General features: G+C 41.6%; 1 protein-coding gene across 2 annotated transcripts; it reads left to right on the top strand.

The window, feature by feature from the left end:
• Positions 1 to 4,138: 4,138 nt before the first annotated feature.
• Positions 4,139 to 17,611, top strand: tesmin (testis expressed metallothionein like protein). 2 transcript variants are annotated; one of them, XM_014124456.2, is made up of 12 exons: positions 4,139 to 4,244; positions 4,695 to 5,138; positions 5,412 to 5,540; positions 6,106 to 6,168; positions 7,204 to 7,372; positions 7,639 to 7,781; positions 7,995 to 8,071; positions 9,469 to 9,540; positions 9,766 to 9,868; positions 16,023 to 16,160; positions 16,506 to 16,639; positions 16,933 to 17,611. In XM_014124456.2, exons 2-12 carry the CDS (start codon positions 4,713 to 4,715, stop codon positions 17,105 to 17,107), a joined length of 1,629 nt encoding a protein of 542 aa, XP_013979931.1. In that variant the 5' UTR covers positions 4,139 to 4,244; positions 4,695 to 4,712; the 3' UTR covers positions 17,108 to 17,611. The 2 variants fall into 2 exon arrangements, with proteins under 2 accessions (XP_013979931.1, XP_013979930.1); XM_014124455.2 differs by having other exon boundaries at positions 4,140 to 4,244; positions 16,992 to 17,611.
• Positions 17,612 to 24,635: the final 7,024 nt, after the last annotated feature.

Genomic DNA, 24,635 nt, shown 5'->3' with positions numbered 1-24,635 from the left:
TAAAACACTGGAATGGTAGATATGTAGTGGAAGAAAGTGCAAAGTAGAAATAGAAATAATGGGGTGCAAAGTAGCAAAATAAATAAATACAGTAGAAGAGGTAGTTGTTTAGGCTAAATTATAGATGGGCTATGTACAGGTGCAGTGATCTGTGAGCTGCTCTGACAGCTGGTGCTTAAAGCTAGTGAGGGAGATAAGTGTTTCCAGTTTCAGAGATGTTTGTAGTTCGTTCCAGTCATTGGCAGCAGAGAACTGAAAGGAGAAACGGCCAAAGGAGGAATTGGCTTTGGGGGTGACCAGAGAAATATATCTGCTGGAGCGCGTGCTACAGGTGGGTGCTGCTATGGTGACCAGTGAGCTGAGATAAGGGGGGACTTTACCTAGCAGGGTCTTGTAGATGACCTGGAACCAGTGGGTTTGGCTACGAGTATGAAGCGAGGGCCAGCCAACGAGAGCGTACAGGTCGCAGTGGTGGGTAGTATATGGGGCTTTTGTGACAAAACAGATGGCACTGTGATAGACTGCATCCTGTTTATTGAGTAGGGTATTGGAGGCTATTTTGTAAATGACGTCGTCGAAGTCGAGGATCGGTAGGATGGTCAGTTTTACGAGGGTATGTTTGGCAGCATGAGTGAAGGATGCTTTGTTGCGAAATAGGAAGCGAATTCTAGATTTAACTTTGGATTGGAGATGTTTGATGTGAGTCTGGAAGGAGAGTTTACAGTCTAACCAGACACCTAGGTATTTGTAGTTGTCCACATATTCTAAGTCAGAACCATCCAGAGTAGTGATGCTGGACGGGCGGGCAGCGATCGGTTGAAGAGCATGCTTTTAATTTTACTTGTATTTAAGAGCAGTTGGAGGCCACGGAAGGAGAGTTGTATGGCATTGAAGCTCGTCTGGAGGGTTGTTAACACAGTGTCCAAAGAAGGGCCAGAAGTATACAGAATGTTATCGTCTGTGTAGAGGTGGATCAGAGACTCACCAGCAGCAAGAGCGACATCCTTAATGTATACAGAGAAAAGAGTTGGCCCAAGAATTGAACCCTGTGGCACCCACATAGAGACTGCCAGAGGCCCGGACAACAGACCATCCGATTTGACACATTGAACTCTATCAGAGAAGTAGTTGGTGAACCAGGTGAGGCAATCATTTGAGAACCCAAGGCTATTGAGTCTGCCGATGAGGATGTGGTGATTGACAGAGTCGAAAGCCTTGGCCAGGTCAATGAATACGGCAGCACAGTATTGTTTCTTATCAATGGCGGTTATGATATCGTTTAGGACCTTGAGCGTGGCTGAGGTGCACCCATGACCAGCTCTGAAACCAGATTGCATAGCGGAGAAGGTGCGGTGGGATTCGAAATGGTCGGTAATCTGTTTGTTGACTTGGCTTTCGAAGACCTTAGAAAGGCAGGGTAGGATAGATATATGTCTGTTGCAGTTTGGGTCAAGAGTGTCCCCCCCAATATAGTTGTTCTATGCAAACAGTGAGATTACCTTAGAAAGTGCAACAACCCAAACCACTTAGATTTTTCTTTTAAATCCCACATTTAAAATGTCAAGTCTCCAGCTTCTCTCTCACACCAACTAAATATAAAGAAATCAGAGATTGCAGAGCAACCTAACAGCATGATGTTGCAATTGTGCGTTGTATTCTATCACTGCTCAGTGTTTTGTCCCAGTGAATTGTCGGCAGTACAACTGCACATAACACATTCCACAAGTTACTGTTTCAAAGTTGAGCTTCACCATGGTAGCTTGTCTCCAGAGTTGTCGAAGAATCCTCCATGATGCTTTTCTGTCAGAGACAGTAAAGATGATACGCTCTCCTCTGCACTCAAATCCGCCCAATCCATAATAGACAGGACATGCTGCATAACAATTTATTGAGATACACAGCAATATATTATAATGTATTCATATTAAGGACCCAATCATAAAACACCTCAACCAAGAGTATGGGACACTCACATATGGGCCACCCACGTCAGTGCGCACCCAGCCAGGGAGAAGGGCTATACACAGAATCCCTTCAGATTCCAGGTCAATGGCCAGACACCTTGTCGCCATGTTCAAGGCAGCCTACATATGTAAACAAAATGAGATGGACAGGACATGTAAGTATACTGTGTAAACATACAAACAGATTAATTATCTTCACACCCAAACATCCTATGGCCAATATTGTAACCCGGAGATGGTCTGTAATGTTTATATGGACTGTTGAAAGGACAATTACTGTTGGTGTTCACCTTTGAGGTCCTGTAAGCATAGCTTTTGAAGGCTGCTCCGGCTCCCCAATTGGCCTTAATGGAGCCCAGTATGGAAGAGATGTTTATCACAGCTGCCCTATTGATCCCCATTACAGTGGTCCATGCAGCAGCTGCCTGGAGCAATGGCAGAAATGCCTACAAGAGCTAACAAAATAAATAACTCAGTCAAAAACATGACAATGTGATCTGGACAGCTACAATGTAAGTTTCTTAGATGAAGTAGGGAACGGTCATAAAACCTGGGTATGTGAATATCCTCTGTACTCCAACAAAATTAAGAGGTGTCTCATTCATGCTCTTCTAGAGTTGAAACAAATACATTTACCTTGGTGGCAAAAAGAGTAGAAACAGTATTACTCTCGAAAGTCATCAGGTGTCACTGTCTTCAGATCAGTGGATAAACTGATGGCTGTGATGTTTATGAGGCAGTTGAGCCCATCACCTCCCAGTATGGATGACACCTCGTGAAATGCTGAGTCTATACATGACTGGCTGACAACATCTGATAACAAAGAGATAGCGTGACCATTTAAAAAAGGAACATTCTTCACAATAAACCTTTTTTTTTTTTTGCTTGTTTTTATTTAAGAGGATAAGGTTTAATTAGCTAATGGTTATTTCAGTTTGGTATCTCTTCCTGTTCTGTTGAGTACTTGAAACATAAAATGAGCATGTAATCAAAGTTACTTGAATGTTTTAATTAAAAGAAGCCCTGAGAGGATCCTCAAGCCAAAACCCAATACAGTGCCTCTTGCGCCATCTGCTGGAATACCAAACAAGGCACATGATACACATAGGATCATATCCCTAACAAAATAATGAATCCATCAGCATTACTCTGCACTCTCTTTTATGTGTCCAAGTTATAATAATTATGTTGTCTATGCTACTCTACCAAGCCGTACAATATACACACCTTTGCAGGATTTGGCAATATTATGAAGATCCTGATGAAGAACAACTTATCATGCATCCCTAGGTTTACAGTCAAGACATATCCTCACGCGTGTATTCCCATTAGATGGAAATTCATAACAGAAGTTGAACATGTTATTTTACCTGTGCTGCGGCTGGTTTGCGCGCAGTCACTTATTGTGGTCGGTCGCTCGGTGCTTCTCGACAGGTCTTTCACAATTTGTAGACCGAGGCCTCTGCTCGCCCCAGTAATTAGCACAGAATGACATTTTCAAAAATGTTGATTCATACTATTTATAATATAGCTGTCAGTTTACTTTGTTTGATGATTAGGAAGTATGATTGGCCTGTCCAGACAGAACTTTAGTAGCGTTACAATCTGAAGGCGTGGTTATAAAACAACCCGACTGGACCAATGAGGGGAGGTGCGCTTGATTTAGTGTCTGTCAACTCTTTTCTTATTTCTTGCCATTTTTACAGAAAAAAATTCAGTTTGACCTGCCTGTTGCCTTCTAAATGTGCTACTTTGTAAGAATATATAATATTATTTCATACACAGAATACTATGAAGGGTGATCAGAGCAGGTTCAATTTAATTGTCCCATGAATCATGCACACTGATTTGAAAATACAAATGCATTTACCATTTTCACATTAATATTTAGCGTTTAAGCGTTGCATTTTCGAACTGACACTGATCACCCTCCATAGATACTAACAAAAATATTCAATAATAACAAATATGTATTCTATTTAGATGTGTAAAAACACAAAGGATGTGTGTCTTTGGCAAACCCCGCAGAATTAGTAAACTATACAAGCCAATCAAAAATGATTTCCGTCTTAAATCAGTCCAATCCCTTTTCACTACTAATTTGAATAGAATAACATTATTACTAGTCCCAAAGAGCAAATCCAAAACATCCCTCCTTGCACCAGCCAAACCATCGAACGCATCCATTTTGAAAGATGGATGTGCCTCGCGCCCCCCTCCCCCTAAACTAAATCATTTCTATCACCAGTCACTTTGCCTCAGGAAAGGTCCTTGGTGGAGGTAGCTAGCTAGTACTAATTAGCTTTGAAACATCAGGATATTGTTATTTGTTGTGAACTGTCCTACTAATAGCTATTGGAACAAGAGAAGTCGACAAAAATCCCTTACAATATTTATATGAATAGTATTGTACTAAGTTAGCTAGCTACAGTAATTAGCTCAACTATCTATTCTAGCTAAGCTAACGCCTAAAATCATGACGAAGGAAAGCTATATGTCAAATGTATTATTGAATGGTGAACTGACTGATTCTCTAGCTAACTTTACTAGACTAGTACATCTGGGCCGCTTTCCCAAAAGCATCTTAAGGCTAAATTAATCGTTAGAACCATACTCAATGATTCTAACCATGAAGTCAGACTAAAATGCTTTTGGGATACCGACCTCTGGGCCAGTGTTTTACTAGCAACCCAGGCTAACACCACTGTCACATATTTGTGTTTCTGTCAGGTAGGAGCCTTGTTTAGAATGAGTTGCCTCAAAGAGCAAAACCAAAGAAGTCTGGACAATGGATCCGAAACCTCCGCTGTCTATTCCTCTGAGAACTATGGTCGCCTCCTAAGAACATTGGACGTCAACATTGATTCAGATCACACAGACTTCAGTGTGCCAGGAGTGATGCCCCATGGTTCAGGTGGAGAGTTGTCAGGGTACAGCAGAGAAGCTAGGTCCAGCAGGATGGACCACCACTGTACCAACTACAGATTCTACCCACCACCACGTGATGCTGAGCCCTCACTCCCTCAATACCAATTTGCTACTCATGGAGATTATGTGCTCCCCCAGTCTAGCCCGTTCCATTTAATGAACCCCAGTTTAGCTAATAACAGTCATCTCAGTTCACTTGGTGGCCAGTGGTCATCTGAGGGCCCAGTCCACAGCAATATGTTGTCAGTAAGTGCTAATTCAAACCAACAACAAACCTTAGAAATTACATTACAATCCCCAAACTATGGGTGAGTTTGTATTGCAACGCCTGGCGCCCCGAGTGGGTGGAGATTTTTTTAATGACCAATAAAATGGTCTAAAAGGTGCAAACCCGGGAGAATGTACTTACCCAATGCACTGATATTTTGATATCACTATCAATTATTGAGATGGTACAGTATATTTCTCTAATTCAAGTTTGTGTTATGTTACATATTCATATTATTTTGTTTTGTCCAGGGTGAAATCTATGATGCTGTGGCGAGCATTTGCCCAGACAGCAAGGATGACCACGGACGAGAGTCCTATCGCGAACAGGAGACTATGGCTGAGCTAATGCCTCAGAATCAAATGGACATCAGTCAGTCTGTAAGAGAATTTCCAACTTACTGTCTGATGTGTACAACTTTACATGTAACCTACATACTGTACATGCTTGAAATGACACAGATAAATGGTAATGCGTAATAATGTATAATGCAGGACCATAACAACATTTACCAGAAAGCGTTTATTTCATGAATTTTTTACTGCAGGATTAGACACATTCTTGGATTCATGTGATCAATGAAAAAGTGTTGACTGTGAAAAACAGGCTAAATGTCAGCATGACAATTCAAATATGCAGTCTCGCATAGCAAAGAGAATTATATGATTTTATCAAGCCTTGGAAACCTGATTGAATGGTTATGATTGAATAGGGCTCTCTGAGTCAAAAGATAGTATTCTAAACATGATCGCAATGACCTCACAAGAGTCAAATGGTGTGTTAGTTTGTGTTAATAAGCAATAATTCTAACAAGAGGATATGTGAAGGTCCTTTCATAACAACCATAACTCAAGACCATTACTGTGTGGATTCTCAGTGATATGCATCTTTAGCTATGAAATGCCAGGCATCTGATTATATAATCTCTGTGTTTCCGGTCTCTAGGCCAACGGGCCGCTCACTGTGTATCTGCAGCACCTAGACCACCAGCTTGGGGAGAACGCCACTGTGAGTGTCTAATTGTTTAGCTGAGAGCTATATATAAAACCCACTGGCCACAGACTTCAATTCAACGTCTATTCCATGTTGGTTAAATGTGATTTCATTGAAATGACGTGGAAACAACGTTGATTTAACCAGTGTGTGCCCAGTGGGAAGTTTCCATCATTACACAACATGTATTACCTTTAGGCACTACAGTACACATTTAATTCCACAATGAAGGCCTACTCTACAGATGGACATAGTTCTGTGAGTGTGTAGAAGTAAACTGTAACTCCATATAGAGTACCACAGTACAAGGCATAATACCCATAAAACCTAGCAGTTAAACAGGGAAATGGTTCAAATATTTTTTTCACCATCCATTTTCCCATAGGGGATTTTAGAAACACTTAAATTAAGGGCTGTGTTTCGTGTAGGCTTACCCTGCCAGGACGTTTTGATAACGATGGAAATCTCTCTCGGGCAAGGTGACTTTTATCAATATATTTGCCTGTATTTACCCCCTCAAAATTAAATGCTAATCAGCTCATAGCTCATACAGAACTACATATGCCATGATCTGGATGAGACTGCCGAATCAAGGCAAAGGTAAGAATCTCTGGATTAACTATCTAATGTTAACAACATTTACTAATGAATAAATAAGCAACATTTCCTTAAATTGACAATTCTGTGAACTGACTTGGGCAAGTTTTAAATTGACACAATGCCTGTTTGCAAAGGTGTCAGCTAGAAATGACGTACAGAAGCTTGCAGGGATTTGTAGTCTTGCATGATGTCTACTTTGATACTAATTAGCATTTTAGAATCTCAGAGTAGAGCTGAATATATTAATAAAAGTCACCTTATCCGAGAGATTTACATGGTTACCAAAACGTCACGTCAGGGTACGCCTACACAAAACACAGCCCTTATTTTAAGTGTTTCAAAATCCCCTATGGGCAAAAGAAATGGTGGGGAAACAATTGGAACCATATCCCTATTTGACTGCTTGGTTTTATGGGTATTATAACACGTCCACTGTGGGGCTTTATCTAGGTTGTGTGCAACATGAGTGGCCGAGGGCAGATGGTGGTAATGAACCACTGTAGCCCAGGTCAGATGCTCCACTCCCTGCCTCCTGGCCACCCTGACTCCAGTCCAGAGACCCACTACTACACCACATCCTTTAAGGAAAACTCAGAGCAGAGCTACTCAATGGGAAAAGGTTAGAGGCAGGCAGATCACATCTTAGTGCTGTGTTGTTGACGTGTAGGATACCATGAAGAATCTTGATCATCCCGTACAACATAGGCCTACTGTTGTTGACCTGTTCTGGTTATTTGAATACATCTTAATAAGTAAGCCAAAATTGATGTATCAGCTATTTAATCCCAGAATGTTTATTATGTATTTTTAGATAAATAAATATTCATAGCAGGGTATGATGTGTTGTGTAGTATCGACACCAATCTCATTCTTCATGTACTACAGCTTCTCAGTCCTACCTGCCCTCTATGAGCCTGCCTCCCATTGGGCCAAACCACAGCCTCCTTTCCCCCAACCATCTGGTCTCCTCTGGTCCTCCTGGCTCTGGATACAGCTACAACCACATGCCTGCACCCTACTTCTCACAGGTCAGTAGCATCTGTCTCATCCTCAAGTCTCATGACCTGCATAAGATCAACTGTGGCTCTAACAATCAAAAAATCTAGGCCAGAATGTTTGCTTTTACTAATGATAAATAACACTAAATCAACCATCAAACATGAAAAGCTAAAAAGAAAAATGAACTTCATAACAATTGACCATGAAGTTGAAAGGTGACATCTATATGGTTGTCCTGCCAGTACCATCAGTATCCTGAGTATCCTGACTCCCTATGTCTGGTCCCTGATGGCCAGTCCACGGCAAGCAGTGTCTTACGGTAGGAACACTAGGGATGTGACAAATGTAAACTGTTTCTTAATGTTTAAACTGCATATTTTGTTCCTGGTTTTCCATTAAAACGATAAGAAAAATGCAAAAGGTTCCACGTGAATCCACTAAAATACTACTTTAGTAAAAGTCTAAAAGTATCTGGTTTTAAATGTACTGAAGTACAGTAGTGGAAAAAGTACTCAAACGTCATACTTGAGTAAAAGTTAAAAATAAAATTCCCTTTATTAAGCAAACCAGACGGCTCGATTTTTCTATTTATTTATTTAAATTTACGGACGGAAGGACACACTTTAACACTGACATAATTTACATACGCAGTATTTGTGTGTAGTGAGTTTGCCAGATCAGAGGCAGTAGGGAGGGCAACCTGTTATATTGATGTGTGTGTGAATTAGACCAGAATTCTGGCCTGCCTGAGCATTCAAAATGTAACAAGTAATTTTTGGTGTCAGGGAAAATGTATGGGAGTAAAAAGTACATATTTTCTTTAGGAATATAGTGGAGTAAAAGTTGTAAAGTTGCAATATGTAACTTTTTGGGCGACCCGACCAAATTCACATAAAAATGTTAGTTATAGATCTGTAATTGGCATTGAAAGCAAGTCTAAGAAGTGGTACATCTGTTCTATGTGTGTTATGTCTATGCTTCCCGTTCTTAAGTTTCATTTTGTGTCTTACTTTCGTTTTTGTACACTAGCTTCAAACAGCTGAAAATACAATATTTTTGGTTATGGAAAATATATTTCACAGCGGTTTAGATGTTACAATGAATCTCTACACTATACTTGCTTGTTTTGTCACATAAACTGAAATTAGGTGAACTATTCAAATTTTTGCAACCAGGAAATGGAGGAGCGATTTCTGCATAGTGCGTCTTTAAGTACTTTACACCACTAGTGGCCACTTGCTGTTGTGTTCAATAGTGATCACTCAAGTCTGAAAGTGTTTTGAGAAGGGTGTGACTGCAGCCCGCAATTCGGGGGTTCCTGCATGTGGGCATTCCTGCATCTGCAGGAACCCCTCTTTATACTTTTATTTGTCCATTTTTCAGCTATGACTGCAGTACATAGGCAGGAGGCAGAGGCGCTCCAGTACAGTAAATGGCGGTAATTGACCATAACGTTGAATGCCAACGGCTGATAAACCCCACGGAAGAAAAGTACACACCGGTAGTGTCCCTCGCTCCTGTTCTGTTAACGATGCCGAGGACACTGTGTTAGCTTAGCCAGCTATTCCTAAGGAGGACTCCGGTACACAGCAGGCGGGAGGCGGGGGCGACACCGTGTGCTAGCTAGCTGACTATGACACTGCAGATATTGTCATAGATCATATGGTCAGCAGGTCATGGTAGTAACTGTGCATCTTCTCTTTCACCTTGATCAAGTCTCAGTGGATCTCTATGGGACTCCAAATCCAAGAAGCCCTGCAACTGCACTAAGTCTCAGTGTCTCAAACTGTGAGTTGTATCACAACCAGTGAGATATACAGTAGTTTCTTTCCTACTCTGTTATCTGTTATGTAGACTGACAAGTGTGATCTCACGTGTGAACGTTTGTAGAATGACCAAGCAATGACTCGGCAATTATTGGGTGTGTGCTAAGCCCTTCACTCCTCATGTAATTTGCCATTGTACAGTATGTCATCATGACTGGTCTAATCACTGTGAATGGCGTCTTTGTAGTTACTGTGACTGCTTCGCTAACGGCGACGTCTGCAGCAACTGCAACTGCATCAACTGCTGCAACAACAATGAGCACGAGTCAGAGAGATACAAGGCCATCAAGGTACAGTGAAACACTTGTCTCATTAGAGTTTTTCCTGGTTAGGAACAACTCCTGTCCCTACTGATTACAAGTTGTCCATTCTGTGTCGGTCATGAAATTTTGTCAGCTGATAATTGTCATGCAAAAGACTGACGGTAATTGTCCATTAATTAACATAAACACGTTTAGTATCTCCAGGCCTCCACACATACAAGCCGCTGATGCATGCCTTTGGAACATTTACGTTTAAAAAAAGTATAATAAATCAATTTAATATACACCATCACAATAAATCCATGAAATATTTTAGGCAGGTCTAAAGAAACATGATATGAAGAAAATGTATTTCAAAAGAACAATATGAGTTGACCTTCTGTATGTTATCTGGCTATGCGCCATGCCATAGGCTGAGGGCTTGTTCATTTAGCAGACTAGATATGCTTATAAGTCTGCCATTTTTTTAATATTATATGATTTTATAGTAAGAAGAACATAATTGAACATAGCTGAATAAAATAGAAAGGATATTTTTCACATTCTGGAATGCATATGAAGTGGCTATGCTGAGCGTAAAAGTGATAATTTGAAACAGGTCCTATACGCTAGATTTAGACTTATTTGTCCACTTTAGATGTGAATGATACAAACCTTACAATGTCTTAGAAATCAGAACATATATGGGTTTTATGATGTAACTATAGGCTATTGATGATTTGAGAAGCTTGTGCTCTGTTCGTTCCATCAGGCTGCACATGCTGTTCTCTCATCAAGTGTTCATATTATTTTCACTATTCTCAATTTGATCTTGTTTTTATTTTGATTTAGAAAAAATAAACAACCCTCGTGCTGCTCTTGCTGGTATCACTGTTCTTTTTTAAGCTCTACGCATCGGCCTCAAGGCCTAATAAAGAACTGTGACACTAGCAAGAGAGGCATGCAGCTTTCTTCTGTCATGTTATTCAATTGTTACCATACACCTGCAACAAAGATAGCTTAAATGTGTGAGTGCCTTTTGAATTTAGAATGGCCCATTATCAAATAGGCAGGGGGAAAAGATGTCACCCATATGCACTCGAATAGCGAATGAAGCCCCCCGTTGGTTCCTTTTTCAATCACGCTGATAGGCTTCTTCAGTTATTTCATTCCATGTATCAACCGCTGTTTGAGGAGCATGCAGACTCTCACTGTGCGACAGGTGTTATTCCACCTAAACTCTGTATGCCATGGGCTCTCCAATTATGTTCCTGCAGCTACCCAGTGCTTCATTTGGGAAACCAAGTGAAATCTGTTTGGGAACATCGATGTTTTCACAACTAAACATATTTCATTAAACTATTGACAGCCCCTCTCTCTGCCCGCTGGAGAGAGGAATTGAGGAGACAGAGGAGATGGAAACGTACAGTGGTGAGATATTCTGTAGCTAAAGGTAATGTTAGCCTTTTAATTATTAAAATATAAAAAAGGCCCTATTCAAAATCAAATACAAATTCACTATAACTGTAGGCTTATCCGCCCTGCACAATCAATGAATCAACAGCATCGCCTAGGCCTATAGGTTCTCTCCCAGACTCATGGATAGTAATGTTGGAGCATAGCATAAGGTAACCAGTCCATCCGGTATGTATAATAATACAGTCCACACAAAGGTAATTACTAGAATTGTTTTACATTTTGGAGTATAGGCTGGACCAATTATGAACGAAAGACATCTTTAAATCTTTTTTTTGTTTTTGTATGTTTTTCTGTCATGCGTAGGGTATGTATTGTATAACAGCACAATCATTATTTTAAATCAGGATTTTTGGGATTGGGCTCAAAGGCCTATCTTAGAAAGCACAGTCCATTTTGTTGTGTTAGGCTTTAAAACATCATCCACAGTCCATTTCGTTGTGTTAGGCTTTAAAACATCATCCACAGTCCATTTCGTTGTGTTAGGCTTTAAAACATCATCCACAGTCCATTTCGTTGTGTTAGGCTTTAAAACAACATCCACAGTCCATTTTGTTGTGTTAGGCTTTAAAACAACATCCACAACTACCATGTTTTACACTCAGTTTCAACCTATTGTTGAACTTCTTTCTTCATGTTGATCAAATCAAAAAATAGTAATTTGTTATTAAAACCTCTTTGGGCTAGGGGGCAGTATTTTCACGTCCGGATGAAAAGCGTGCCCAAAGTAAACTGCCTGCTACTCAGGCCCAGAAGCTAGGATATGCATATTATTAGTAGATTTGGATAGAAAACACTCTGAAGTTTCTAAAACTGTTTGAATAATGTCTGTGAGTATAACAGAACTGATTTGGCAGGTGAAACCCCGAGCACAATCCATCCAGGGGAAAAAACATCCATTAGTTTTCTATGGGAAGCCCTTTTTAAGAGGAATCTGGTTGCAGTTCCTATGGCTTCCACTAGATGTCAACAGTCTTCAGAATTTGGTTGATGTTTTTCTTTTGAGAAATGAAGAAGTAGTCCTGTTCTTTCAATGTGTCACTCAGATGGACTCAAGTCTTTTGTTGCGCGTGACCTGGAACGCGCTTCACGTTGTTTTTTTCTGGTATTAGAAACAGTTCATTCCGTCTTAAATTTGATCGATTATTTACGTTTTAGGGTACCTAAGGTTGGATTAGGAACGTTGTTTGAAATGTTTGGACTAAGTTTACAGGTAACTTATTAGATACTTTGTAGGCATGTTGGGCGAGTTAAAACTGGTGTATTTCTGAATGAAACGCGCCAAATAAATGGACATTTTTGGGACATAAAGAAGGACATTATCAAACAAAAGGACCATTTTGTGATGTTTCTGGTACATTTTGGAGTGCCAACAGAAGAAGATCTTCAAAGGTAAGGCATTAATTATAGCGCTATTTCTGTCTTTTGTCGCGCACCTGCCTGGTTGAAATCTGATTTTCATGTGTTTGTATGCGGGGTGCTGTCCTCAGATAATCGCATGGTCTGCTTTCGCCGTAAAGCCTTTTTGAAATCTGACACCTTGGCTGGATTAACAAGAAGTTAACATTTATTTTGATGTATAACACTTGTATGTTTTATGAATGTTTATTATGAGTTTTTCTGTTTTTGAGTTTGGCGTGCTGCAATTTCACTAGGTGTTGTCAAATCAATCCCGTTAACGGGATTCGAGTGGGAGTGGGATATAAGGGATCCCTAAGAGGCTTAACTGACTTACCTAGTTAAATAAAATTAAAAATAAAATAACATTTTATTTGTCAGATGCGCAGACCTTACTGTGAAATGCTTACTTATAAGCGCTTAGCTCTTAACCAACAATGCTTTAAGAAGTTAAGACAAAAAAGTGTTAAAATAGAAAATAGAAAATAAAAGTAACAAATAATTAAACAGCAGCAGTAAAATAACAATAGCGAGGCTATATACAGGGGGTACTGGTACAGAGTCAATGTGCGGGGGCACCAGTTAGTCAAGGTAATTGAGGTAATATGTACATGTAAGTGGAGTTAAAGTGACTATGCATAGATAATAAACAGAAAGTAGCAGCAGCGTAAAAGAGTGGTCTGGGTAGCCATTTGATTAGCTGTTCAGGAGTCTTATGGCTTGGGGGAAAAAACTGTTAAGAAGCCTTTTGGACTTAGACTTGGCTCTCTGGTACCGCTTGCCGTGCGGTAGCAAAGAGAACAGTCCATGACTAGGTTGGCTGGAGTCTTTGACAATTATTAGGGCCTTCCTCTGACACCGCCTGGTATAGAGGTCCTGGATGGCAGGAAGCTTGGCCCCAGTGATGTACTGAGCCGTACGCACTACCCTCTGTAGTGCCTTGTGGTCGGAGGCCGAGCAGTTGCCATACCAGGCAGTGATGCAACCCGTTAGGATGCTCTCGATGGTGCAGCTGTAGAACCTTTTGAGGATCTGAGGACCCATGCCAAATCTTTTCAGTCTCCTGAGGGGGAATAGGTTTTGTCGTGCCCTCTTCACGACTGTCTTGGTGTGCTTGAACCATGTTAGTTTGTTGTTGATGTGGACGCCAAGGAACTTGAAGCTCTCAACCTGCTCCACTACAGCCCCGTCGATGAGAATGGGGGTGTGCTCGGCCCTCCTTTTCCTGTAGTCCACAATCATCTCCTTTGTCTTGATCGCGTTGAGGGAGAGGTTGTTGTCCTTGCACCACACGGTCAGGTCTCTGACCTCCTCCCTATAGGCTGTCTCATCGTTGTCGGTGATTAGGCCTACCACTGTTGTGTCATCAGCAAACTTAATGATGGCGCTGGAGTAGTGCCTGGCTTTGCAGTCATGGGTGAGCAGGGAGTACAGGAGGGGACAGAGCACGTACCCCTGAGGGGCCCACGTATTGAGGATCAGCGTGGCGGATGTGTTGTTACCTAACCTTACCACCTAGGGGCGGCCCGTCAGGAAGTCCAGGATACAGTTGCAGAGGGAGGTGTTTAGTCTCAGGGTCCTTAGCTTAGTGATGAGCTTTGAGGGTACTATGGTGTTGAACGCTGAGCTATAGTCAATGAATAGCATTCTCACATAGGTGTTCCTTTTGTCCAGGTGGGAAAGGGCAGTGTTGCGTGCAGTAGAGATTGCATCATGTGTGGATCTGTTGGGGCGGTATGCAAATTGGAGTGGGTCTAGGTTTCTGGGATAATGGTGTTGATGTGACCCATGACCAGCCTTTCAAAGCACTTCATGGCTACAGACGTGAGTGCTACGGGTCGGTAGTCATTTAGGCATGTTACCTTAGTGTTCTTGGGCACAGGGACTATGGTGGTCTGCATGAAATATGTTGGTATTACAGACTCAGACAGGGAGAGGTTGAAAATGTCAGTGAAGACACTTGCCAGTTGGTCAGCGCATGCTCGGAGTACACATACTGGTAATCCGTCGGGCCTTGCTGCCTTGTGAATGTTGACCTGTTTCGTGTCACTGGGCACCTACTTTCTAGTCTGTAACTTTGCCAGCCCTGCCACATCCGATGAGCGTCGGAGCCGGTGTAGCACAGTGAGGTGAGTTTTAAAAGCACAATACTGTTTTGATGATGAGTGTTTGATGTGATTTTCGATTGCATTTGCACCGATGTTAGAGGGACAATAGAGACCTGAGTTCCAGGCCATTAGAACCTGATGGAGGGACAATAGAGCCCTGAGTACCAGGCCATTAGAACCTGATGGAGGGACAATAGAGCCCTGAGTACCAGGCCATTAGAACCTGATGGAGGGACAATAGAGCCCTGAGTACCAGGCCATTAGAACCTGATGGAGGGACAATAGAGCCCTGAGTACCAGGCCATTAGAATCTGATGGTTGTTAGTGAGTTGGGTACAACCAATGCATGTCCAGAGTGCATGAAAGGAGATTAGTTGATTAGTCACGTGGAATTCTGTTTGCCGGTGTGCCAATGATATGGTCACCACAACAGTGCTAGTCATGTCTTGAAACAACTGATGAAGTTGTTGAGAGGACACCCATAGTATCTGCCTGCTGTCATTGCTGACAGGCACTACACTGCTTGAATGAACTCATCAGGGTTTGTATTGAACCATTTAAGGATTCGCCCAAGGTTAGAGGGTCAGGCTATTAGGGGAATTTGATGGCTCAGTGAGCCACTGAAGTTAAGGCCAGCAGACAGAAAGACAACAGCTTCAGTGGACCAGGGTTCCTCTACACGCATAGAAAAAAGGGTTCCAAAAGGAATCTTTGGCTGTCCCCATAGAACACGTGTCAAACTCATTCCACGGAGGGCCGAGTGTCTGCAGGTTTTTGCTCCTCCCTTGTACTTGATTGATGAATTAAGGTCATTAATTAGTAAGAAACTCCCCTCACCTGGTTGACTAGGTCTTTAATTGAAAAACCCGCAGACATTCGACCCTCCGTGGAATGAGTTTGATTCCCCTGCCATAGAATAGCACTTTTGGATTCCAGATAGAACCCTCTGTGGAAAGGGTTCTATATGGAACCCAAAGCGGTTCTACCTGGAACCAAAAGGGTTCTCCAATGGAGACAGTCGAAGAAGCCTTTAAGGTAGCACCTTTTTTTGTGTGTATGCTTTAGTGTTAGTCTGTATCTTTCATCTTGTAAGTGAAAAATATTGTCAAAGTCAACTGAGCTAGAAGTATAGGGAGTCGGTGATAAATAATGTTTAATTATTATTGGTAGACTGGTTTCTATGTTATCTTAAGATTGATAAACATATCATTTTCCTGAAGATTTGTCTGGACAGAAATCCTGAGGCGTTCAGACCAAAGATTGGAAACGGGAAACTGGGAGAGATCAAAGGACGCCACAACAAGGGCTGCAACTGCAAACGCTCAGGCTGTCTGAAGAACTACTGCGAGTGCTATGAGGTATGTATGGATAAAACATTACTCTGTTTGACTTAATAAGAGGAACCTGTAGTGTCAAGAACTGCAATGCTGCTGGGTTTTTCACGCGCTACAGTTTCCTGCGTGTCTCAAGAAGGGTCCACCACCCAAAGGACATCCAGCCAACTTGACACAACTGTGGGAAGCATTGGAGTCAACATGGGCCAGCATCCCTGTGGAACGCTTTCAACACCTTGTTAAAGTCCTTGATGCTGTTCTGAGGGCAAAGGGCAGTGCAACTCAATATCAGGAAGGTGTTCCTAATGTTTGGTATAGTCAGTGTAGAATACTAGTCTGTAACAGTAGTGTTTCTATTGTCCCATACAGGCCAAGATAATGTGCTCATCCACCTGTAAGTGTGTGGGCTGCAGGAACTACGAGGACAGTCCAGAGAGGAAAACCATGGTGTGGGACAGCCCTGACACCACCTTCTACAAGAAGGCCAAATGTGACAAGGACAAGTGAGGACATCTAAATTAATTCAATGTCAAATAGATTTTTTTAAATGATTACGAAAGCAATCAGTCCCTGCTTTCTGTCCAACTCCCTTACCCCCCCAGGTTTAGTCAATTAAATAATGAATAGTTTAAAAAATCATCATAAATTAATCCTAAACATGATAGATTAATAAGTAATTGACTAGCAAGTAGGCCATGAATGAATATCAATGCATATCTAGTTTAAGATGATTTTGATTTCACTTGGCAAACAAATAATTTAGTCTCTTCTAATTGCATTATGTTGTTGTTGTAAGGAGAGGAGAATGGTCTCCTCCCTCCTTCTTTTGGTCACTGTTGGTCTTTTGGCTGATAGGTGTCCTCTGTCGTGCATCACGCTCGATGTCGTGGAAGCCACATGCGGCTGTCTTCTGGCGCAAGCAGAGGAGGCTGAGAAGGAAGGCTACATGCTGTGTCAAGCTGAGAAAATGATTTTGGAGGAGTTTGGCCAGTGTTTGACGCAGATTGTTCGGTCAATATTTAAATCTACTAGCTTGTAGATAGTCTCGTAGGACAAGTTGATTAACATTTTGGATATGGTCTGTTCTAGACATGGTGACATTTAAGCTGCCATTTTTTATCAACATGTTTATCAACAAGATGTTGTGAATTGTGTATGCATATGTATTTATTTGTTACATAATTGATTTATGCATGTATTTATGCATTAATTTATTTAACTTATTGACTCACTTTAGTTTAAGTCTCAGAATGGAGGACAGTTCCATCAGCTCTGGGTCATATGTCATTGGTTTGAAATATGAATCAAAATGGAGTTCTTGTGAACAATTCTTTCCATTTCTTTCATCCTTTCTTTGTAAGATGCAGAAAGAATGTTTAATTTTATGCAAATGTCCCTGTTGAGTCTCTGTTAAAATACAACATCCAAATGTACTGATGAGCATTCTGTGAAAATAAAATATTAAATACCGACAATGTGATTTGTCTTAATGTTTCTAAATGTCTGCAAATAAACTATATGCAGAATCTTTAAAAACAGATCTAAAGATCCACACCACTAGGCTACACCAAGATACTCTAATTGTATTGACTTTCATTATGTCAATTGAGGTCTTGACGTAAGCTTTTTGTTTTTGAGCTAACATCAACAGCCTTCTGAGGAGAGCTCAGAGTACCTGCAACAGTTGTCTCACACAGGGGGTACTATTGAACCTGAGACCCTGTTGCTATCTCTAACAATAAAAGGGGACAAGAACATTGGCCCAGTCACAGATGGTTTGGTTTGGCTTGGCTGAAGACAAGCAGCTATTTTAGTTGTAGACATGGTAAGTATTGGATATGACAATTTTGAGTATTTTCAACAACAACAAAAAACAGGCTATAAGGAGAAGTAATGGGATGTTCATTTATTTGTAGAGGTCAAGAACAACGATTCAATGGACTTGCACAATCATTGTGATTTTGTTGATTGTGGAATCACATGCTCAAAAGGTAAAGAATTTTATTAATCTTGTTATTTTCTGAACTGTTTTTAAAGAACATGTATTTATATACTTGTACTGCTAGTGAATGCAGCAACTACAGCCATGTGATCTAAATTAGTTGATCTCTATGTTGTTCGACAGATTAAACTTAATCCGAACCGCTGGGGCCCTCAGTCAATGATGTATCTCAAAGGAAAATGTAAGTTTAACTTCTGGCTCTGCTTCCATGTCGTGAGGGCATTTTTTCTCGTCACATATTGCTCCCCAAAAGAGATCGATAATGGATATTGTATTTTATGACTTTCAGATGGCACAAGAGATGTACCTGACTATGATGACAGTGTTTACAAATCAGGGTTGAATGGCTGGTACACACTTATTAAAGGTTTGTCTTCATTTTATAATAAGCCAACTGTGAAATGGTTATACAATGTCATAGCCTATTGTATATATTGAACATCATTGACAGACTTTTGTAATGTGAGATTGACTACGCATTGACATATTCCAATTTTGACCATAGGGTTCCAAAGGTTGAGGTCACTGAATTTCAGAAAACCCAGAAGACTTCGAACAACTAATCCACTACTTGGACTATTGAAGATAGATGAATATTTTGAGGTTGAAGTAGTTTAGTTATGGGACAATTCTACCTCAAATAATTGTCTTATATAGATGATGCTTAAGTATTTATTTTCATTTACTTTTTCACTGCTGACATTGTTGATATGTTCTTTATATGATAAAATTGTAGTAATTTGTGAAGTGTAAATTTGTACATGTTCTCTTTAAAAACATATTGTTGGAGAAATTCAACCGAAAATGACTGAATATTGTAATAAATTATTCAAATGGCGAAGATAATGATCCTCACGTGTCTGTTGATGTTGCTCTGAGTGATCACAACAGACAGTCACGTAGTAGGCATCTGTATGTCTAGCACAGACATGGGCTAAACTGACCATGAACTGCACTAAATTGTTAACAAACATTCTACACTTGTCATCTGATTAAATGAGACTAGCTTCAGGCTGTTCTTCACACAGCGTTGAACGTTATTATTATTAGTCTATAGAGCAACTCCAGTTCTTTCGTATCAGCAACACCAAAGGTGGAAGGGCTGTGGATCAGAATGGAGCCAGGCAGGGAGTATTAATGTGTTTTAGCATAGATCCTTCAGTTATTATTTGGCATTTCCTGCCTTAAGATTCATATTTATACAAAGAACAGCAGTTGAACTTCTCCATACTATTTGTGTTTATTAACCCAGCGCCCAGTGATGCACTATATATACAAAAATATGTCGACACACCTTCAAATTAGTGGATTCGGCTATTTCAGCCACACCCGTTGCTGACAGGTGTATAAAATCGAGCACATTGCCATACAATCTACATAGACAAACATTGACAGTAGAATGGGCCTTACTGAAGAGCTCAGTGACTTTCAACGTGGCACCGTCATAGGATGCCACCTTCCCAACAAGTCAGTTTGTCAAATTTCTGCCCTGCTAGAGCTGCCCCAGTCAAGTGCTGTTATTGTGAAGTGGAAACGTTTAGGAGCAACAACGGCTCAGCTGCAAAGTGGTAGGCCACACAAGCTCACAGAACGGGACTTGCCAGGTGCTGAAGTGTGTAGCGCATAGAAATCTTCTGTCCTCGGCTGCAAAACTCCCTACTGAGTTCCTAACGGCGGCTGGAAGCAACGCCAGCACAATAACTGTTCGTCAGGATCTTCATGAAATGGGTTTCCATGGCCGAGCAGCCGCACACAAGCCTAAGATCACCATGTGCAACGCCAAGTGTCGGCTGGAGTGGTGTAAAGCTCACAACCATTGGACTCTGGAGCAGTGGAAACGCGGCCTCTGGAGTGATGAATTACGCTTCACCATCTGGTAGTCCGACGGACGAATCTGGATTTGGCGGATGCCAGGAGAACGCGACCTGCCTGAATGCATAGTGCCAACTGTAAAGTTTGGTGGAGGAGGAATAATGGTCTGGGGCTGTTTTTCATGGTTCGGGCTAGGCTCCTTAGTTCCAGGGAAATCTTAACTCTACAGCAGACAACAATATTCTAGACGATTCTGTGCCTCCAACTTTGTGGAATGACAATGCCCCCCATACACAAAGCGAGGTCCATACAGAAATGTTTTGTCGAGATGTGGAAGAACTTGACTGGCCTGCACAGAGCCCTGACCTCAACCCCATCGATCATCTTTTGGATGAATTGGAACTCCGTCTGCGAGCCAGGCCTAATGGCCCAACATCAGTGCCCGACCTCACTAATACTCTTGCTCTCCACAGCAATGTTCCAACATCTAGTGAAAGCCTTCCCAGGAAAGTGGAGGCTGTTATAGCAGCAAAGGGGGGACCAACTCCATATTAATGCCCATGACTTTGGAATTAGTTTTGTACATGTAGTGTATGTGGCCATTAACAGGGAGATTTTGTGTGACATTGATAAATGATGAATTATAAAGTGTGATCGTCATGGTGGCGTGGTCAAAGTAAGCGTGACAACAAAAACAGCAGCATCATCTGCTGGATATGAAGGTTGGAGAGTATAATCCTTGCTAAGGACAGAAGAATATTATATTATGGTCAAAGATTCTCATACTGTACACACAGCCTCACAATAAGGCAGGGCAGACAGCTCTGAAAATGTCCCCATTCATTTCTATAGGTTCCCAAAGGCACACATCTTACCAATAGCTTTACATGATTACTCTCATGGGATGTGGACATGAAGCTAGGGTTAGGATAAGCGTTAGGGTTGGGGTTAGGCTTAACCTTTTACTGCAGAGGGCGAAATCAGGGTCACACAGAGTATTTCTTGGTAGTCTTAAACAAATCTACTTTGAAACAAAAGTATACACCTCACACACATGGTTATGGACTTACAAAAAAGAAGGCACCTGTACCATGTCAGATATAAAGTTGAAATGTATTTTTAAATTTGCATCCCAGTATTATATTTAACCCTAACCATAGCCTAACCCTAGCTTTGTGTCCACTTATCAGTTGAACGTTAACTTAAGCCTTAAAGGAGAATTCAGCTTTTTTACAACCAAAATAAAATAATGTAAATGTCATATTATAAGACAGGGGTATTCAATCGCTTGTCCACGTAGTGGTCTGCTGCGGTACTGCAGCTGGTCTTCAAAAAAAATAAATAAAGGGAACACTTAAACAACACAATGTAACTCCAAGTCAATCACACTTATGTGAAATCAAACTGTCCACTTAGGAAGCAACACTGATTGACAATAAATTTCACATGCTGTTGTGCAAATGGAATAGACAACAGGTGGAAATTATAGGCAATTAGCAAGACACCCCCAATAAAGGAGTGGTTCTGCAGGTGGTAACCACAGACCACTTCTCAGTTCCTATGCTTCCTGGCTGATGTTTTGGTCACTTTTGAATGCTGGCGGTGCTTTCACTCTAGTGGTAGCATGAGACGGAGTCTACAACCCACACAAGTGGCGCAGGTAGTGCAGCTCATCCAGGATGGCACATCAATGAGGTGCGTGCACGAGTCGACTCCATGTTTTTATTCTTTCGTCTTTGAACGAAAACCACCACTCCCGGTCGGAATATTATCGCTTTTTTACAAGAAAAATGGCATAAAAATTGATTTTAAACAGCGGTTGACATGCTTCGAAGTACAGTAATGGAATATTTAGAAATGTTTTGTCACGAAATGCGTCGTGCGCGTGACCCTTATTTACACTTCGGATAGTGTCTTGAACGCACGAACAAAACGCCGCTATTTGGATATAACTATGGATTATTTGGGACCAAACCAACATTTGTTATTGAAGTAGCAGTCCTGGGAGTGCATTCTGACAAAGAACACCAAAGGTAATCAAACGTTTCTAATAGTAAATCGGAGTTTGGTCAGGGCTAAACTTGGTGGGTGTCAAAATAGCTAGCCGTGATGGCTGGGCTATCTACTCAGAATATTGCAAAATGTGCTTTCACCGAAAAGCTATTTTAAAATCGGACACCTCGATTGCACAAAGGAGTTCTGTATCTATAATTCTTAAAATAATTGTTATGTTTTTTGTGAACGTTTATCGTGAGTAATTTAGTAAATTCACCGGAAGTGTTCGGTGGGAATGCTAGTTCTGAAAGTCACATGCTAATGTAAAAAGCTGGTTTTTGATATAAATATGAACTTGATTGAACAAAACATGCATGTATTGTATAACATAATATCCTAGGCGTGTCATCTGATGAAGATCATCAAAGGTTAGTGCTATAAGCCTTTTTGAAATCGGACAGTGTGGTTAGATAAAGGAGAGTCTTGTCTTTAAAATGCTGTAAAATAGTCATATGTTTGAAAAATTGAAGTTTTTGTATTTTTGAGGAATTTGTAATTCGCGCCACGCCTATCAATGGATATTGGAGCAGGTGTTCCGCTAGCGGAACGTCTAGTTAAGGAAAAGAGATATGGTTAGCGAAAATGCTCTCCTAACCTGTTACAAAAATAATTTTGTATCAAAGTGGTGTGAAAAGAGTGTGTCCCTATCTGTTTTAGGCTTTGAAAATGCATCCGCAAATTTTCTTGACACTTCTTTTGACAACACATGGCTTTCCTTTGTTTAACCAGCTAATCAGCTGCTTAGCAAAAAATGTGTTTGGAGTAACCTATGTTACAGTTTATACTTCTTCTTCCAACTGAAATGTGGGGTAGGTCAAAATAATGAAAATCCATCTACCAAATCTATTAATTTGAAAATGTTGATTAATTCTCATTGCCATTATCATTCACCTGATGATAAGACAGACAGCACATTTTTTGCTAACGTGTGATGTGGGTCCCTGGCTAACCGGTTTGCCTGGGAGGGGGTCCTTAGGAGAAAAAAAGGTTGAAGACCCCTGTTATAGAAGGATCCAGACACTTTTTTTTAGCGATTTCAATTGTTTTTGAGAAACTTACCCCAAAACAATTGAAATTGCTAAATAAATATCTGGACCGTACAAAAAGAGAGATTTGGTTGTAAAAAAGCAAACTTCTCCTTCAACCCTAACCGTAGCTTAATATCCATGCAGTGCAGTCAGAAATGTGATTCTCCCCCCCAAAATTATGCTATTTCTACACTATGAGGTGGGAATAATGATGATAGTGCCCTTTTTGTGATTATTCTGACCAATGACCAGTCATCATTTATTTGCATATGTATTTGCCTAATTTGAATGGGTAAGCGGGGTATGCTCTAGAATCTATATTGATGTAGTTCTGTCCTTGAGCTGTTCTTGTCTATTAACGTTCTGTATTATGTCATGTTTTGTGTGGACCCCAGGACGAGTAGCTACTGCTTTTGCAACAGCCAATGGGGATCCTAATAAAATACCAAATGCTATCCTGTCCACCAATCAAGGCTATTTATGTAAAAATGTGTATCAACATACCCGCACGATCAGACTGAGGATTTCAATGGAAGAAGGAGGCTCAGGGAAATAAATGATGCAAAATATATTTTGAGTTATTTTCATGAAATAATAAATAATAATTTATTAGACATACAGTGATTTAAAAATGTAATAAAAAAACACAGTAGCCTCAACCCTAACCCTATCCTTTATCATAATTTTCTCCTACTTTTTATACTTCTTTGAACCCTTAAGGTACTGTAGCTCGGATCCGCATGATTCTCCCATTGACCCAAGGTGCAGGTGCTTGACTCCAGCTGACTCTCCCATTGAACCAAGGTGCAGGAGCCTGACTCTCCCATTGACCCAAGGTGCAGAAGCCTGGCTCCGGCTGACTCTTCCATTGACCCAAGGTGCAGGAGCCTGGCTCCGGCTGACTCTCCCATTGACCCAAGGTGCAGGAGCCTGGCTCCGGCTGACTCTCCCATTGACCCAAGGTGCAGGAGCCTGGCTCCGGCTGACTCTCCCATTGACCCAAGGTGCAGGAGCCTGGCTCCGGCTGACTCTCCCATTGACCCAAGGTGCAGGAGCCTGGCTCCGCCTGACTCTCCCATTGACCCAAGGTGCAGGAGCCTGGCTCCGCCTGACTCTCCCATTGACCCAAGGTGCAGGAGCCTGGCTCCGCCTGACTCTCCCATTGACCCAAGGTGCAGGAGCCTGGCTCCGCCTGACTCTCCCATTGACCCAAGGTGCAGGAGCCTGGCTCCGGCTGACTCTCCCATTAACCCAAGGTGCAGGAGCCTGGCTCCGGCTAGCTCTCCTATTAACCCAAGGTGCAGGAGCCTGGCTCCGCCTGACTCTCCCATTGACCCAAGGTGCAGGAGCCTGGCACCGCCTGACTCTCCCATTGACCCAAGGTGCAGGAGCCTGGCTCCGGCTGACTTTCCCATTGACCCAAGTTGCAGGAGCCAGGCTCCGGCTGACTCTTCTATTAACCCAAGGTGCAGGAGCCTGGCTCCGGCTGGCTCTCCTATTAACCCAAGGTGCAGGAGCCTGGCTCCGCCTGGCTCTCCCATTGACCCAAGGTGCAGGAGCCTGGCACCGCCTGACTCTCCCATTGACCCAAGGTGCAGGAGC

Source organism: Salmo salar, chromosome ssa10, assembly GCF_905237065.1.
Source record: "Salmo salar chromosome ssa10, Ssal_v3.1, whole genome shotgun sequence".
Classification (NCBI taxonomy): Eukaryota; Metazoa; Chordata; class Actinopteri; order Salmoniformes; family Salmonidae; genus Salmo; species Salmo salar.
This window is presented reverse-complemented; position numbering and strand designations above follow the sequence as displayed.

Excerpts from the sequence above, each read along its gene's own strand:
- tesmin (XM_014124455.2), top strand. The coding sequence starts at position 4,713 with ATGAGTTGCCTCAAAGAGCAAAACCAAAGAAGTCTGGACAATGGATCC. Across the intron at positions 7,373-7,638 it reads GAGCTACTCAATGGGAAAAG|CTTCTCAGTCCTACCTGCCC; the intron begins GTTAGAGGCAGG and ends CATGTACTACAG. Across the intron at positions 9,541-9,765 it reads AAGTCTCAGTGTCTCAAACT|TTACTGTGACTGCTTCGCTA; the intron begins GTGAGTTGTATC and ends GCGTCTTTGTAG.